Source organism: Felis catus, chromosome D3 (assembly GCF_018350175.1).
Source record: "Felis catus isolate Fca126 chromosome D3, F.catus_Fca126_mat1.0, whole genome shotgun sequence".
Lineage (NCBI taxonomy): Eukaryota > Metazoa > Chordata > Mammalia > Carnivora > Felidae > Felis > Felis catus.
In genome coordinates this window covers 8,378,432-8,393,906 of record NC_058379.1, presented here as the reverse complement: position 1 = coordinate 8,393,906, position 15,475 = coordinate 8,378,432, and the positions used below count along the sequence as shown (strand labels likewise).

Sequence of the window (15,475 nt, the reverse complement as noted above, 5' to 3'; positions counted from 1 at the left end):
ATCCTATACAACCTAAATATCCAAGAGCTTGTTTATTAGAAATAATGCCAGTGATGTTACAACACTGCCTTAAGTTACACACACAGAATAACTCAAAAAAATTTATTTCCTCTCTGCCCTGTATATACCAGCTGACTTATTCTAAGGGGTCCCTGATACCGTTATTGAACCCCCGTATTTTAATTACCAACGCTGAGGCTACTTCAGAATTATGCAGCTAGCTTAAACATACACATTACACTACCCCAAATGTGTTATTTGTTTTGTGCCATGACAAAGTACTGAAACTGGTTAATCAAACAGCTCTACTCCTTTATCTTCATCGGTAAAGCAGCAGCCGTTTAGAGAGGGTGGGGGAGGGTGGAGGGGTGGGTGGTGTTGAATTAATCAAGAACAGACAGACATGTTAAGAGGTATAGAGTAATTCAGAATGCTGAATGATTTGCTATGACACTCTCTTAATTTTATTCAATGAAAACCATAGAAAACATTCTTGAGGACTGAATTATTAATAGCTACATATCACTTTGCCAAATGGCATGACAGAATTTGTAAACAGTATTACTCCAAAAAACTCACCTCTTACCAAATTTCCCCCCTCACCTAAAGAAGTGCCCACTGCTTCCTTTTTACTTAGTTCTCAAAATAGTTTTCTACGATATGGCTGTCATAAAGAACAAAGGAGATTTCTGGGGCTTGCCTATGTACAAACATACAAAAATGAAACCTTGAAGCTCTGTCAATTTTGTGAAGCCTGAAAAAACATATTACACTGGGTGAATTTCACTTCCCATCACTTCCCATCCTATTTTATAAGACTAATATACTGTAATTTAAAACAAAAGTGTAATGATAAGAGAACTAGGGTGGATGGAGGGAGGTAGGTGGGTGGGGGATGGGCTAAATGGGTGATGGGTATTAAGAAGAGCACTTGTTATGATGAGCACTGGGTGTATTTAAGTGATGAATCACTAAATTCTACTCCTAAAACCAGTATTACATTATGTGTTAACTAACTAGAATTTAAATAAAAATTTGGAAGAGAAAAAAAAAATAGCAAAAGTCATCCCTTGCTGCTAGGATTAGGAACTTGTATGTCCTACTCATGACCATTTTTAGGAAAACTACCAAGAAGTCCACTGCCCAAGAAAAAATGCAATAAAAAATTAATATTGAACAGAAAAAAAATGTTAATATAACCTAGAAATATCCTCACCAACCCATCACCCTGTTTCTGCTGTAGTCCTTTGCATTTCACTAGTTTCTTAGCAACCATACAGGACTCAATTCGGTAAGCACGTACAGAACAAGAAAAAACACTATATGTTTTGTTTTTATTTTTAAGATCTAGAACCAATTGTACTAAACCTTGTTCTTTCTACCTAGGAGTCACTCAAGACAGGGGTCCAATTTAGATAAATATACCACCCTAAAGGTCAGTGACCAAATTTGGTCAACAGTAGTGCCATCACTGCCGTCATCATTCTTGTCACTGTCAGAAACAACTGTCACCTTGCCATTACCAGGAAGGGAGAGCAACTGGAATATTCCTTTTGTAAGTTCTATTTACAGACTACAAAGGGCCCAACATCATATTAGTGTGATCTTACACAGTGGAAGAACCCAAACAGAAAAAAGACTTCCCGATAAAGAACTTTTTGATGTTAAAATCTCATAAACCACAAAAATTTATAAGACCCTGCGCCATTTGGCAACAATTTCTAACTGCACTGTCAATGTCAGGCATTCATTGATTTTCTACAACACAAATGGCTTCAAGTGTTTTGTTTATAATTTTAAAATACTGAAGTTGAAAAAAAATGGAGACACAGCTTAAATCTCTAAATATAACATTGTCACCCAATAGACATTTGTTTCTTGTTTTTTCATCTATGAAATAGAGTCAACTTTCTGAGAGAAAATAAGTTTCTTTATACTTACAAAAGATATACAAGCTGCCAGCAATAAAATTCTAACTAATAAGTCTTCAAACTGCTCAATCACAAGTTCCAACAAGGTTTTTCCTGTGAGAAACAAACATTTGTTGTAAATGTCATCTTAACATCAGAACACAAAGGGGAGAAAAAAAAACATGTTAAGATTACTCACCTTCTTCAGCCGGTAACTCTATAATGCAGAAATTCGCCAGGCAACGTGTCAACAAGGAGGAAAAAAAAAAAATTAGCATGGTCTTTCAAAAGAGAATTCCTAAAATTACCACTGTCTTTGAAAGACATACCTAGGTATATGAACATTCAACCACTTTTAATAGAAACCATACTAAAATAGTAGCCCCAAGAAAACATGCAGTATTTGCCGTAACCAATACCTTAGGTCTACCCCGAAGCATAAAATCTCATCGCTACCTAAACAGGGCTCCCGAAACAAGGAGTCATTTCAGCTATGTCATGACTTCTGCCAGATGTGTAACTTTGGGTAGTACAAGAACGGTTAGAGGCATTCTCAACTGCAACGACGCCTCATAAACTGGCTGGGGACGAGAAAATGTCTCGCAGGGAACAACCCAGCTGCAGGAGACTCGTCCGTCTCTCCAGCGGGGCCCGCAGCTGCGTGCGGGAAGCCGGAGAGCTAGCTGTGTGCGGGGAAGGTCAAGGGTTCGAGGCGCGAGATCTAGGAGGCGCAGACCAGACCCCGGCGCCCCCGCCTGCAACCCCTCTCCCGCGGGGCCCGCGCGCGGGCTCGACCCGCCGCCTGCAGCCCTCGGCGGGCGCGGAGCCCAGACCCACGAGGTGGAGCCCGGTCAGCCATCTTCCCTGGCTCTCGGGCCCGCGCCGGGCCGCGCGGGGCCCCTGCAGCCCCGGCGCCGGGCACCTACCGTTGGAGCCCCATCTCTCCTTGAGCTTCTTGACCTGCTCCAGGCTCAGCCCTGTGCTCTCGTTGACGCCGAAGTAGCCCAGCACCTCCTCCACCGTCTTTGTGTGCGCGTTCTCCATGGCTGCGGGGGCCCGGCCGGCCTCGCCTCCAGTCCCCGCGGCCTCCTCGCCTCCGCCTCGCACTCGGGCCGCGGGCTCGTGCCACCCTGGGCGCCCAGGCGCTGACTGGCCTCTCCCCCCTCCTCCTCCTCCTGCGGCCGCTTCCGCCTCGCCGGGCGCTGAATCACCCCGCGCCCCCTCCCCCAGACAACCGCCCCTCTCGCAGCCCGGCCCTCGCGGGCGCACGCCCCTGGCTCAGCTGGGCGGTGGGGGGCTCCTGACCCTCCCTCCCCTCGTCAGAAGGAAGGGCCTCTTTCGCCCTCAACCGCCCACCGGGAGCGCAGGCCGCGGCCCCAGAGCCCCCTCCCCGCTCTTCCGAGGTGATTCGCGGCCCCACCCGGGCCGGAGGAGGGGGCGCGCGGCCGACCCCTGAGGGCGGAACGGAGCGAGGGCAGCGAGCCGGCAGGGTGGTGCGCGGCGCGCTCACCCTATTCCCTCAGCTCCGCACCCCCGACAGCGGCGGAGGAAACTGCGGCGGAGGAGAAGGAGGTGGCGTCGGGGACGGCTCCGCGGCGGCTGCTCTAATAGCATTTATCCGCCGCTGCCTCCCCTCTCGCCGCCGCCGCAGCATGTGGACGCCGCTCATTGGCCGAGAGGGCCCAGCGCGGCGCGGGCGGCACGGCCCCGCCCCCTCCCCTCGGCTCCCTCCCTCCCGCGCGACTCGCGCCCACGCCGCCGCGCAGGCCCCGCCCCCCCCTGCGCACCGCCCCCAGGAACCCGGATAGAGGCCGGCGCGCGCCGGGCCGCGCTCGCGCAGTACGCGCCGTAGCCAGCGGCTGGCGGAGGGCGGAATTTCGGCGGGTCTTGGGCTCCATCGGTCTTCAACCCCGCTCACTCACGGACAGACCCCAGGGAGGTCGAGGGCTCACGGTGGGCCCCCTGCACTAGCTGCCCTGAGGATTACTGCCTGCTCTTCGGGGTCAGCCTGAGCCTTGGGCGGGGGTGGGTGGTGGGGAAGGCGAGGCCGAGGAACCTGGGAACTCGCTCCGCACTGGGCTTTCCGAAGCGCTTTCGGGTTGGTGTCCTTGGCTCGCCCCCTCGCCCTCCGCCTCCCGGGCCGCACTCTGCATCCTAATCTGTCTCCTTCAGAGCCCCCTTCAGGAATCAAGGGGAGGAATTCCGCAGTTCATTTCCCACACGGCTCGAATGTATCGCTTCAGGAACACCGCATCCCACACCCCCAGCCGAGCGCTCTACCGCACACAAATGTCAGCCCTTCCCCAGCGGGGTCTGCGTGCTCTGACCGAAGAAATCCCACTCGGGGGAGGAGGTTTTAATTTTTATAGCTCACACAGCCTGTGATACGTGTCACAGGCTATGCCACCATAACTGCTAAATAATGAGAATTGTGCTAGAAGGTGCTTCGCTTGGGCATTAAGATCAAGGCTGTTTTCTAGATTTCCAATTTCCCCACTAGGAGCAAGAAGGACTTTAATCCAAAACCTATTCTTAAACCTCAGAGGACTTGCTGCAGAGGTCTGTACAAAACCTAGGTGACAGCAAAATAAAGGGCATTTTTCTTCTGTAAAGTTAGATTACTAAACGGGAAGGGACCTCTGCCTTGAATTCATGAACAAAAGGTGAACATATTCGCATCACAAAGAGCAGCTTTCTTAAGCGAATATGCCGCAGAATGAAGCATTTAGTCTACTTTCGTGTTTGGCGATAGTGTGCCATCCGCAAGAGCCAAAGCAGAGAAAAAACACCTCAGTTGTCCCCGATGGCTCAGCCTCAGGACTTAAGATGAATTCCTTCAGCAGACGCAAATCACAGTGCATTACCCAGCTGAAAAAATCAGGCACGTCATTTCATTTAATTATTTCCAAGGAGTGGAGGCTGGCGTGCAGTTTTCATTGATACTTGGAAAAGGACCAACAAAACCCTACACAAAACACAAACAAAATTCTAGTGTATGGCAATGCGCTGAGAGAAGCAAGGTGGAAACTGGTTAGGTCACAGGATTGGAGCCTCCTCCAGGAGGGACACGTGATTGATTGCATGGTGGGGGTGTAGTAATGGAGGGCTGGTGGTTCTTTTCCCTCTGAGACCAGGTCTGCACCATTTCTTTGGCCTCACCTCATCTCTTGGCAACGATAGAAGCACTACAGGCAGGAGGATTGCTACCTATCTTCGCCTGGAAATTATCTCGGACATTTGACTTTGGGTCTCTGTTCCATGGCTCCACGGGTACTTGGGATTGTAAGCACCTGTAGTGTGATCATGAGTTTCTTTTTTTTTTTTTTTAATTTTTTTTCAACGTTTATTTATTTTTGGGACAGAGAGAGACAGAGCTTGAACGGGGGAGGGGCAGAGAGAGAGAGGGAGACACAGAATCGGAAACAGGTTCCAGGCTCCGAGCCATCAGCCCAGAGCCTGACGCAGGGCTCGAACTCCCGACCGCGAGATTGTGACCTGGCTGAAGTCGGACGTTTAACCGACTGCGCCGCCCAGGCGCCCCATGAGTTTCTTGAGGGGTTCTCGACCATGACTTTTGTATTCAGTGGTCTTCTCGAGATTGTCAGGTGCCTAGTTCCATCTTATCATTCAGATCTCAGCTTACATGTCATCTCCTTGTAGATGTCTTGGCGGGCATAAAGTGGTTACCTTCCCCAGTCCCCCTTGATATCCCATTGTTTTATTTTCTTCACAGCATTTATCTGTGATACTGTGTTTTCCTTTAGCTGTTTACTGTCTGTCTCCCCTTACTAGGAAACCAGCTCCATGAGAATATGGGTTTGTCTTTCTTGTCCATCCTCAGGATGTGGAAAGGTCTCTGGTATATACTCATCATTTACTGAACACCTACTGTTGGAATGAATGAGTCCCGGTATCCCTGATCTATCAGTGACTTGCAAAGGGCCTCACCATGGGAGGAACCTCAATAAATTTTTGCTGAACCAGGTTCATTGATTTCCAATTTGTGAAATAAACAGGAGGGCCTCTGAACTAGTTGCCTCATGGGAATGATTGTGAAGGTTAGTCAGGTTTAATGAATACAAAACTAGGCAGCATTAAAGGCTTCTCGGAGAGGAGCGATGTGTAAGTTCTTATTGGTGCTGTTACCACATTGTCATCACCTCCGAGACTGTTCTTTGCAAGTCTGCTATTTGCGGGAGGTGGGAATACTCCTTTACACTGAAACTGATTTTTAGTCCAGAGTTGTCCCCTTCTGTGTCACATACCATTTATGCTCTTGGTTCCTCAACCTGTGGGTGTCTCTGAAATTTGTTTATAGGTTGCCAAAATTTAGCATAAAGCCAGCCTCCCAAGGGCAGAAAGATCAAGGTTCTCTTATGTAGAAATAAACTTATATTCAATTTATTTTGTGCATTGACCTAAACGTGCTTCTTGTTAACAAGGTTTAAAAAAAAAAATAAGAATGGGTTTTGAAAATACTCTATTGTTGGGGCGCCTGGGTGGCTCAGTTGGTTAAGCGTCCGACTTCAGCTCAGGTCACGATCTCGCGGTCCGTGAGTTCAAGTCCCGCGTCGGGCTCTGGGCTGACGGCTCAGAGCCTGGAGCCTGCTTCCGATTCTGTGTCTCCCTCTCTCTCTGCCCCTCCCCCGTTCATACTCTGTCTCTCTCTGTCTCAAAAATAAATAAACGTTAAAAAAAATTTTTTTAAATAATTTATAAAAAAAAGAAAATATTGTCTTCCAAGGATTGCAGCTATTTTCAATCAATTGAGGACAGGGAGAGGAAAAAGAAGAGAAACAGTAATTCAGAATGATGGATGATTTGATCAAAGAACCTCAAAGGAATTAATAAAGGAGGACATTAGCTGGTAATAGGCAAGCTAGTTAAAAAAGCTAGGCAGACAGAAAAGACCCAGTAAAAAACAAGTGACCTGGAAAGCAGGCCCTGGCCAACTTTCCAACCCTCAACAGCCCTCCTGTAAAGCGATGGTTATTGCAAAAGGCAGCCTGTTCCATATTTGGACAGCTCTCATCATTAAAGCCATCTCATTCTGGGCTGAATCCTCCTCCCCTAACTAGCTTCTCCTTTATATTGGTTCTCCTTTAGCTCTCTGAACAACTCTGAATACATTTAATCCCTCCTCTGTGTGAGATCCCTGTGAGTATTTCATGATATCTATTGTGCTTTATAAAGTCTCTTTTCTCAGCTAAAAGGAACAGCTTGGTCCCTGAGCTATTCCTCCTACAGCAGGAGTCTGCAAACCCTCAGCATCCTCATTGTCCAGGCTTGGAGACACCCAACACTGAACACAAAAGTCTGGGCATAGTCTTGGAGCAAGGACCTAGTGGAGTTCGCACTGTCCTCCTTTGGTTCTGATGCTTTCCCCTGCACGTTGTTGATTTGTCTTAACAATCAACTGAGAACTGAGTCCTGTATACATAAACTGCAGTCATATTAAATCTTCCCATGGGGTACTTGCACTGTTGATTCTTTTTAACCCAGGCATTGAACTCTGATTATGATGGAATGTTCTCATGTTCATTTTGGTCGTTGCAGTCTGTTGTGGTTTTTTTGGAGTCTTCATCGTCAAGTCACGTTTTATCTCTGTGTCCCAGCTTGGGTTACGCATGAATTTGGTAAGCATGACTTATGACTTCTATGTCTTCATCCAATAGAATGTCTAGACATTCATTCCAGATTAGAAAATAACTAATAAGCTGGATTTAGTTGTTCACTTGGCTATAAAATCAACTTGGCTATAAAATCAACTTGGCTACAGGTTCCAAAGTCAGGAAAATGAAAATCTTATAATGCACTCTCCTGCCTCTTTGTCTCCCATAATACTTTGTTATACAGCATTGGAATACTTTGCTATACATTCTTTTGGTTGAGCACCTGATGTGGTCAGCTTGATTTAAGGATCATGTTATATGAAAAGTACATATTTATATGCTAGGCTCAAAACAGGTGTTCACACTGAGAGGCAGGTAGGAACCAAGGCCACCCAACTCAGTCACATCTGGCATCTTCTACTGACTCTGGAACACATGCCTGGTGAATGGAATAATGAGCAGAATTGTTACACTATTACAAGGCTTTGTTATGTAAATTAAAGTCTCTTCAGGTAACTATGGGATGTTAATTCACTGCATTATTATGTAGCCCATATTTCTTGACTTGCCCATAAGAACTTAATGAGAGAACTATTCCAATGTGTTGCTAAGCTCTACATGCCTTGTCTACAACAGACTCAAAGTCCACGTTCTAGTGAACAGTCTCCAAGTCACATTCTAGTGAATTTTCAAATTTCTGTGAAATGTATTCAGTTTGCATGGCTTGTTTTTGAACACATGCCAGTGCCTAGTGACTACCATGTTTTCTACATGTTCACAAACTACAACTTTAACATCTGAGAATTTGCCAGATACATAATGCCTTTTCCAGGATTTGCCTCCCACCTCCATTGATAAGTATTCTTTTTTTTTTTTTTTTAATTTATTTAAAGAGAGAGAGAGAGTGCGTGCGTGCTTGCATACTGGCACAAGTGCAGGGGTTGGGGGCAGAGAAAGAGGGAGAAAGAGAATCTCAAGCAGGGTCCACACTGTCAGCACAGAGCTAACATGGGGCTCAATCTCACAAACCCTGAGATCAAGGCTGGAGCCGAAATCAAGAATTGGATGCTTAACTGACTGAGCCAACCAGGCACCCCAATAAGTCTTCTTTTGATGACTCAGTGTCCAAAAGCCAACTGACTAGTTGATGCTTGTAATAAAGGGACTTACTGGGAGTAGACACCAAATTCAGAACAGCTTGATCCAGGTGCTCTAATAAAATCACTGAGAATCTCTCTATTCCTTGGCTCTGCTGCTTCCCTTTGCTTTTGGCTTTGACATAGGGTCTCTCTAGGTGACAGCAGACCTGGCCCCCAGCATCTCCAGTTTATAGTCCCCCAAGTTTAGCAGGTTCATGGAGGGAAAAGTCTAATATCTCCTGAGAGACCTGTGCTCCACCTGAAACAGGGACTGTGGTCAGCCCTACCTGAATTACATGGATGGAGAGTTGGGAAGCAGTGTTTCCCTGAAGCAGTGGTCTTCAAACTTTGGCATGCGGCAACATCATGCAGGGGGCCTGCTGGGCCCTATCTCCAGAATTCCCATTCAGTACATCTGGGACAGAGTCCAAGAATGTGCATCTCTAACAAGTTCCCAGGTGATGTTGATGCTGCTGGTTTAGGACTCGCACCCTGGAAAACAGTGCCCCCAAGGAAAATCAAATCAAGGAAAGGAATGAATGTTGGGTTGACAAAGCAGAAGAGGTCCACCTCATTGAGGAAAGTCAAAGAGCTTAACTCCTCTTGGAGGAAGTAACTAGCATGGAACACTGGGAAGCCTGGTTAGGAATGGCCCTAGATTATTCCATTGCAGTTTTCTGTTTTATCTGCCATCTATCTGCCACAGCCTCTCCTCTAGTTCTAAAGCTCCTGCCACAATGGATTATTTATCTTTTCTCTGCACTTTTGCTCAGGCTGTGCCTGCTGCTCAGATCCCGGCAAACCCCTAATCATCCTCCCAAGATGAAGGCTAAATCCCATCCCATCTTGGTGGCCTTCTCTGACAATGGCCATCGCTTCTCCATCACTTCCGATCTCACCACCCCAGAAATGAGTTGTGCCTTGTCCTGTGTCCCACATGGCACTCTGTATCTCACTCAACTATAGTATAGTAACTCGGGTTTGCCTCCTACTTCTCTGACTTCTCCTTCTCAGCCTTTTTTTCTTGCCTTTCCCATCTTGTACTCAACCCGAAATGCAGAGTGTTCCAGGACCGAGGGACGTGCGACATTGTTTCTCAATCCACAGTCTTTCCTTAGGCCCACTGCTTTATTTGCTTATTTTTTTTTCTGTTGAGCATCTGACTCCTTTCTTTTTTAATGTTTATTTTTGAAAGACAGAGAGTGAGTGCCAGGGAGAGGCAGACAGAATCTCAAGCAGGCTCCACACTGTCAGCATGCACTGTCAGCGCAGAGCCCAGCATGAGGCTCCATCTCACGAACCGTGAGGTCATGACCGGAGCCAAAATCAAGAGTCAGACACTTAACCGACTGAGCCATCCAGGCACCCCTAGGCCCACTGCTTTAAATTCCACCTAAATATTGATGACAGACACATTTGTATATCCAGACTCCTGTACCCCCGTCTACCTGATCTTGCCACTTGACAGTGACATGGAGTCACATGTGAGAGTGACAGTTGGGGGATAGGGGGGTGGATGGATGGTCACCTCCCTCTGAGAAGTGAGCACACGAATAATATATAGCCATTTGCATAGTCAGAGCTGCGAAGAACAGCATTTGGAACAGAAGGAACAGCAAACTGGCAAATGTACATGTGAATGGTACTCTTTCACTCTGCTTATCAACCAAGTCACTTGTTTGCTGTGTTCTTCCACCAAATTATACAGTCCAGGAGAGGGGGGCTTGGGAGTCTCAGTCGATTAAGCGTCTGACTCTTGAGTTTGGCTCAGGTCACATGATCTCACGATTTGTGAGTTCAAGCCCCGCCCCCCACCCAGCAGGATTCCACCCTGACAGTGCGAAGCCTGCATTGGATTTGCTCTCTCTGCCCCTCCCACCTGGCTCGCCCGCGCTCTCTCTCGCTCGCGCTCTCTCTCTCTCTCTCTCTCTCTCTCTCTCTCACACACACACACAATAAACTTATTTTTAAAAAATTCCAGGAGAACAGAGATCATATGTACTTAAAATATGCACAATAATGAATGAATGCATGATAATTATTTGTTTTGAGGACCTGAGGGCTCCCTCATTTACTCTGTCCTCCCAGTGCCTAGCGTGATGCAGGGCTTGTAGCAGGTGTTCGGTACATATCTCCCAAACTAATTCACGAAGCCCTTCACTTCCTTTGCAATTGCTGCTCTGGGAAAAAAAAATGTTGCCATTTAAAAAAAAAATTAAAGACAAGAAACCCATGCATCAGTGCCAAACAAAGTACTGCGGAATGGTTTTCAAAACCATAACTCCCTGATGGGATAATGTAGTTTAAATATAGCAGCTATTTTTCCCTCCAGTCGGTTTGTTCTTTGATTTTTGTGGAAAGATTTCAAAAGTTCTCTTCCACTGCCCTCCTGTCTCACCCCCCAAGGTGCTCAGATCTTGAACAGCAAAATGTTTAAAATGAAGAGACGACAGGGCCTTCGGAGCCTGGTAGAAAAATGAACAGTGATTAAATGTGATTTTTAATTTTAAATGATGAGCCACTCAGAGTCTCCCTTCCCTGCCAGGTGCCAGGGTGTTGCTCTGGCGGTGGTAGGGGCACAGTGAGCAGGTAGAGTTTCCGTCGGGCAGAAATCCAAGGCTTGTGAATGTGCCGGGTAGGGTTGCAGTGGACAAATTCCTAGAATAGGATCTTTGTTCCCAAGCTCATGAGCTTGCTCCCTTGATGTCCCACAATAGAAAAAAAAAGGGGGTGGTGGTGGTGGAGGCATGTTTAGGTCTCCTATTGTGATTCCGCTGTCGTTACCTGATAGTTCACACAAGATCCCTGGAGGCTGGCTGCCCTCCCAAGTCACCTTGTGATTCTCTCCTGATTTCAGAGAGGGGGAGGGAGGGGGACACTGTGTATCCTGAGGGAAGCATGTCTGACGAGCCTGATCCGTTCCATCTGGGAAGATGCATCATGAGCCCCATCTGGCTCCAGCAGTCTGCCGAGGCTGAGGCGATGGTCCTCGCCCGCACACCCCCGCCTGCTCCGGTCTCTCACCAGCCCGCTCGGCCTTCATCCTCCCCCGAAAGCAGCAGCTCCTGGCTTCTCCCACTTGCAAGGCTTCCCCTCTTCCTAGCCCTTGCTTTCTTCTCTGCAATCCCCTTTGCTCCTTTCTCCCACCAGAGGCTTCTCTCAGTCTCCAGTCCTTTTGCAGACGCCTCTTGGGACAGCCTTGTTCATTCACTCAGTGCTCCTGCACCACCCAGATCATGTCCTGATTTGGAGACAGATACACCCAATGTAAGGTCTTGTCCCGTGTCTCACATGCTGGAGTCCAGATACAAGGGTACTGCTTCCCCTTCCTTCTCTTAGTGGTTTTCCATTTCAAATGGTGGTAGAATCCACAGCCTCTGCTTTAGCCTTCAAGCTTCGCTTTTGAATCTTCTCAGGTGGGTCCAATCTGCACAGATGTGGGGGGGGATGGGTGGAGTCCAAGAAAGCAAAGGCTTGGCTGGAGATGTTTGCAAACATTAGACGTTTCTCTTCCATGACTCATCGGAGGAGAGCAGAGTCCTCCCTCTTCCTGGAATGCAGCAAACCCATGGCCAACTCCTACCCCCACCCTACCCCCGAAATAAAACAACCCACACATAGAGCCTTGTCCTTAAAAAATCAGATTTCCCTTAAACATCTGACATGGCAACTTGGGGAGGGGAGCATTTTAAGGCCTCAGAAGAGCAGCCTCTAAGAGGGATCCTCTGACGTGGGGACAGAGGAGGCTGCAGAAACAGCCTGTCATTTGCAAGCGAAGAAAGTGTAAGTGTTGTTAGGTGGGGTCCCTTGAAGAAAAGTGTCTTCACTGCCTTCTACCTCCTCCACTTCCCCCAACCTTTCTACTTAGTAGCTTCCTAATATATAACCTGGGATAGACAACATCTGGATCATTCTAGAGACGCTTGATTTCAGTGGTACATAAAAGGGCTCTAGGAGAAAAAAGGCGGATGCAGACAAAAAGGAAGGAAAGGAGACTAAAAGGAAGACATCATTTATTAAACACATATCTGCCATGCATGCAACGTGCTAGGACCTTTTCACGTGCTGGCTTACTCCATCCTTGGGATAAGCCTGTCAGGTAGGTGTCATTCCTAGCTCCCCAGATCCTGAAAGCTGATGGTCAGACAGGTTTAAGTCATGTGCGGAAGACACACAATTGGAAACTGCCATTCAGTAAACATTGTTAAGAACAGAAGATTATTTGTATGGGGGAACAACTAGTTAGAACCATTCCTCGCACCATAAAATGCAATACATTTCATAGGGGAAAGAGTTACACACTAGAAAAAAAATCTGTGAAAACAAAAGCAGCAACAATAAGCATATATGGGTGGAAGGGAGATAAATTTCTAAGTACTTCAGATAAGGAGACATTTTTAGTTTGCATAACAAAACGTTACAAAACAAATGGAGGGAATATATGCATTAGAGACTTGTAAGAAACTGTGTGATTCCTTGAAAAATCTTTTAAGGAGAGTAATCTGATTCTGTGGCTGCTTAAAGGCACTCAGAGAAAGACACATTCATATAGATCTTGACTGTAGCAAATATCTCAGTGGCTGGTCCTTGGAGCAGGTTAATTTCCTGCCCGGGGAAGAGGCAGGGGTCATTCTGAGTTCTGCAGAACTGTAGCTCCTGCAGGTGGGGAAGGGCCAGCTGTTGAATGCGCTGCACACGGAGCCCTGAGAAGGATGCAAAGAAGAAAGTGACATCCACTGAAAACCGCATGAGGCGGCTTCCGCCAGCAGAATGCAGTGACCTGAGCTGGAATTCTGCCAGGACAGTGGGATTAACTTCCCAAGCGCGCGCCAAAATGGGCCCCGGGATTTTTATTTTTATTCGTTTTCCATTACAAGTGCACAGCAACGCAAACAAGCCCCAAAACAGTGAGAGCCACCGAGAGTCATTTTCCCTTGCGGGTGCGGGGTGCCATCTCAGGACCACACGTCTTGCTGACCTTATCTTACCGAAGCTTACAATTGAGAGTTTGATTACTCACTTCCCCACCGACGTTAATGGGAGTATGGCATAATGATTGCCCAATTAAAGCAGTATGCACACACCAAAAAAAGGGAAATAAAGCAAGAGTGGGCCTAAGAAAAGATAGGTCTAGCTGTCCCAGTCGCCCAAGATCAGGAGCCTGTAGACACTGGGATTGAAAGAGATCTGACCGCAGGCAACTAAATGTCAATTAAAGAGATTGGGGTTAAGAGGGAAGGGAAGGGCTTAGTGCATTAGATCCAGACTTCAGGCTAATGATGCTCTCAGCGGGTACTTTCTGGCAGATGTTAGGTATGTTTTAACTTGTGATTTGTTCTGTTCCTCCAGTTTCATGATTCAGAGTTATCACAGGTCTTCCAAAATACCACCTTTTGGAAATTGAAGGGAAACAAATTCAGGGAATTGCAGCCACCTGGTGAGGAATGTATGCTCTTAGGCAAACTACTTAATCGGTGTCCCTAGTCCCTCTTTGGTGAGATGTGGAAAATAGAACCTACCTCAGGCAGCTTTCCTCAAGTGAAGTGTGTAGCATAGCACTTGGTAGAGCTGGTGGACAGACACACACCTTTATCTTAGGCTCCTCTTAAGATCCAGCCTCCTTGAAACAAATCATTGGGGTCAATCGTACAACAATAAACACATCTGCTAACGTTATTGAGTATATAGAGGCTTCATATTTTTCATATGTTCCTTTTTTTAGTAAGAAATATGCCAGACATATAAAAAAGTACAATAATTATATAATAAGCACTCATATACCCATCATCCATTTGAAGAAATGTAACACGCTTGGCACAATCGGAGTCCTTGTGAGCTCTGTGAATTCCTCCTCCTTTGTTTCTCAGTGGAGACTTCTGTCCTGAACTCAGAGTTTGTCTTCCTCATGCACAGTTTTATATTTTTACCAAAGATAAATATCTATATGTATCTCCATAAGCAATTTTGCAAACTGTACTGTTTTGCATTTTCTAATCGTACATACAGACCTCACCAATTCTGTGTGTTTCCTGCATATTGCTTTTTTTTTTACTCACAATTATGTTGTTTTTTAAAAAAAAAAACTTCAGGTTTAGTTATATCTTTATCTACATCTACAGCTACTTCATTTTTCTTCCTCTCTAATTATATATATATTGAAATAAATAAGTAGAACAACACAGGAAAAGCTGAAATCCTCATTGTTCCCCTTCCTCTGTAATCCATATTATTAAGTTTACAATGTCGGATTTCCCAGACCAAATCAAAGATGAGGATTTCACTTTCTCTCTCTTCCCTAAAACACTTAGCTGTTTTTTCCCCCTTGCTTCCAAAACTGATGTGACTTCATTTAGGGCTGCCAAATTTTGCACTGCCGGTGCCTGGAAATAGACTGGTTTGCACCGTAGAGAACTCATCTCTGTGTGATAGGTCCCACCTCCTCTTTCAGACTGTGAAGGCTGCTCGTACCTTGAAGAAAGCATTGCCATGGGATTTGGCACTGTGGGAATATTGGCTGATGACAATTTCTCAATTGTCAGGTTTTTATAGAGCCTTAGTATTAAAAGAGAAACAAGAGGCGCCTTGGTGGCTCAGTCAGTTAAGTGTCCAACTCTTGATTTCAGCTCAGGTCATCATCTCAGGGTTTGTGGGTTCAAGTCCCACATCAGGCTCTATGCCGACAGCATGGAGCCTGCTTGGGATTCTTTCTCCCTCTCTCTCTCAAAATAAATAAAGGTTTAAACTTTAAAAAATAAAAAAAGAGAGAACCGAGTAAAACCCGCAGATCAGCATAAACTTTTCACTCGCCAGCACC

The 15,475-nt window shown here is 46.4% G+C and overlaps 2 protein-coding genes across 11 annotated transcripts in view; both read right to left on the bottom strand.

Moving 5' to 3' along the window:
* Positions 1–3,545, bottom strand: part of ATP2A2 (ATPase sarcoplasmic/endoplasmic reticulum Ca2+ transporting 2) — a 58,755-nt gene extending 55,210 nt beyond the window's left edge. Inside the window, 3 exon segments of one of the 2 annotated variants that reach the window (NM_001009216.1) lie at positions 1,942–2,024; positions 2,110–2,127; positions 2,837–3,113. In NM_001009216.1, coding sequence (NP_001009216.1) covers positions 1,942–2,024; positions 2,110–2,127; positions 2,837–2,954 — 219 coding nt within the window. In that variant the 5' untranslated portion in view covers positions 2,955–3,113. 2 annotated transcript variants of the gene reach the window in all.
* Positions 3,546–12,657: 9,112 nt separating this feature from the next.
* IFT81 (intraflagellar transport 81) overlaps positions 12,658–15,475 on the bottom strand; it is a 229,327-nt gene continuing 226,509 nt past the window's right edge. For 6 of the 9 annotated variants that reach the window (XR_006587848.1, XR_006587850.1, XR_006587852.1 and 3 more), the window contains 2 exons: positions 14,181–14,281; positions 12,658–14,051 (listed from right to left, as the gene is read on the bottom strand). The gene's annotated coding sequence lies outside the window, so the exon portion shown is untranslated. The remainder of the gene's footprint in view (positions 14,052–14,180; positions 14,282–15,475) is intronic. The other 3 variants (XR_006587849.1, XR_006587851.1, XR_006587855.1) reach the window with 1 other exon arrangement.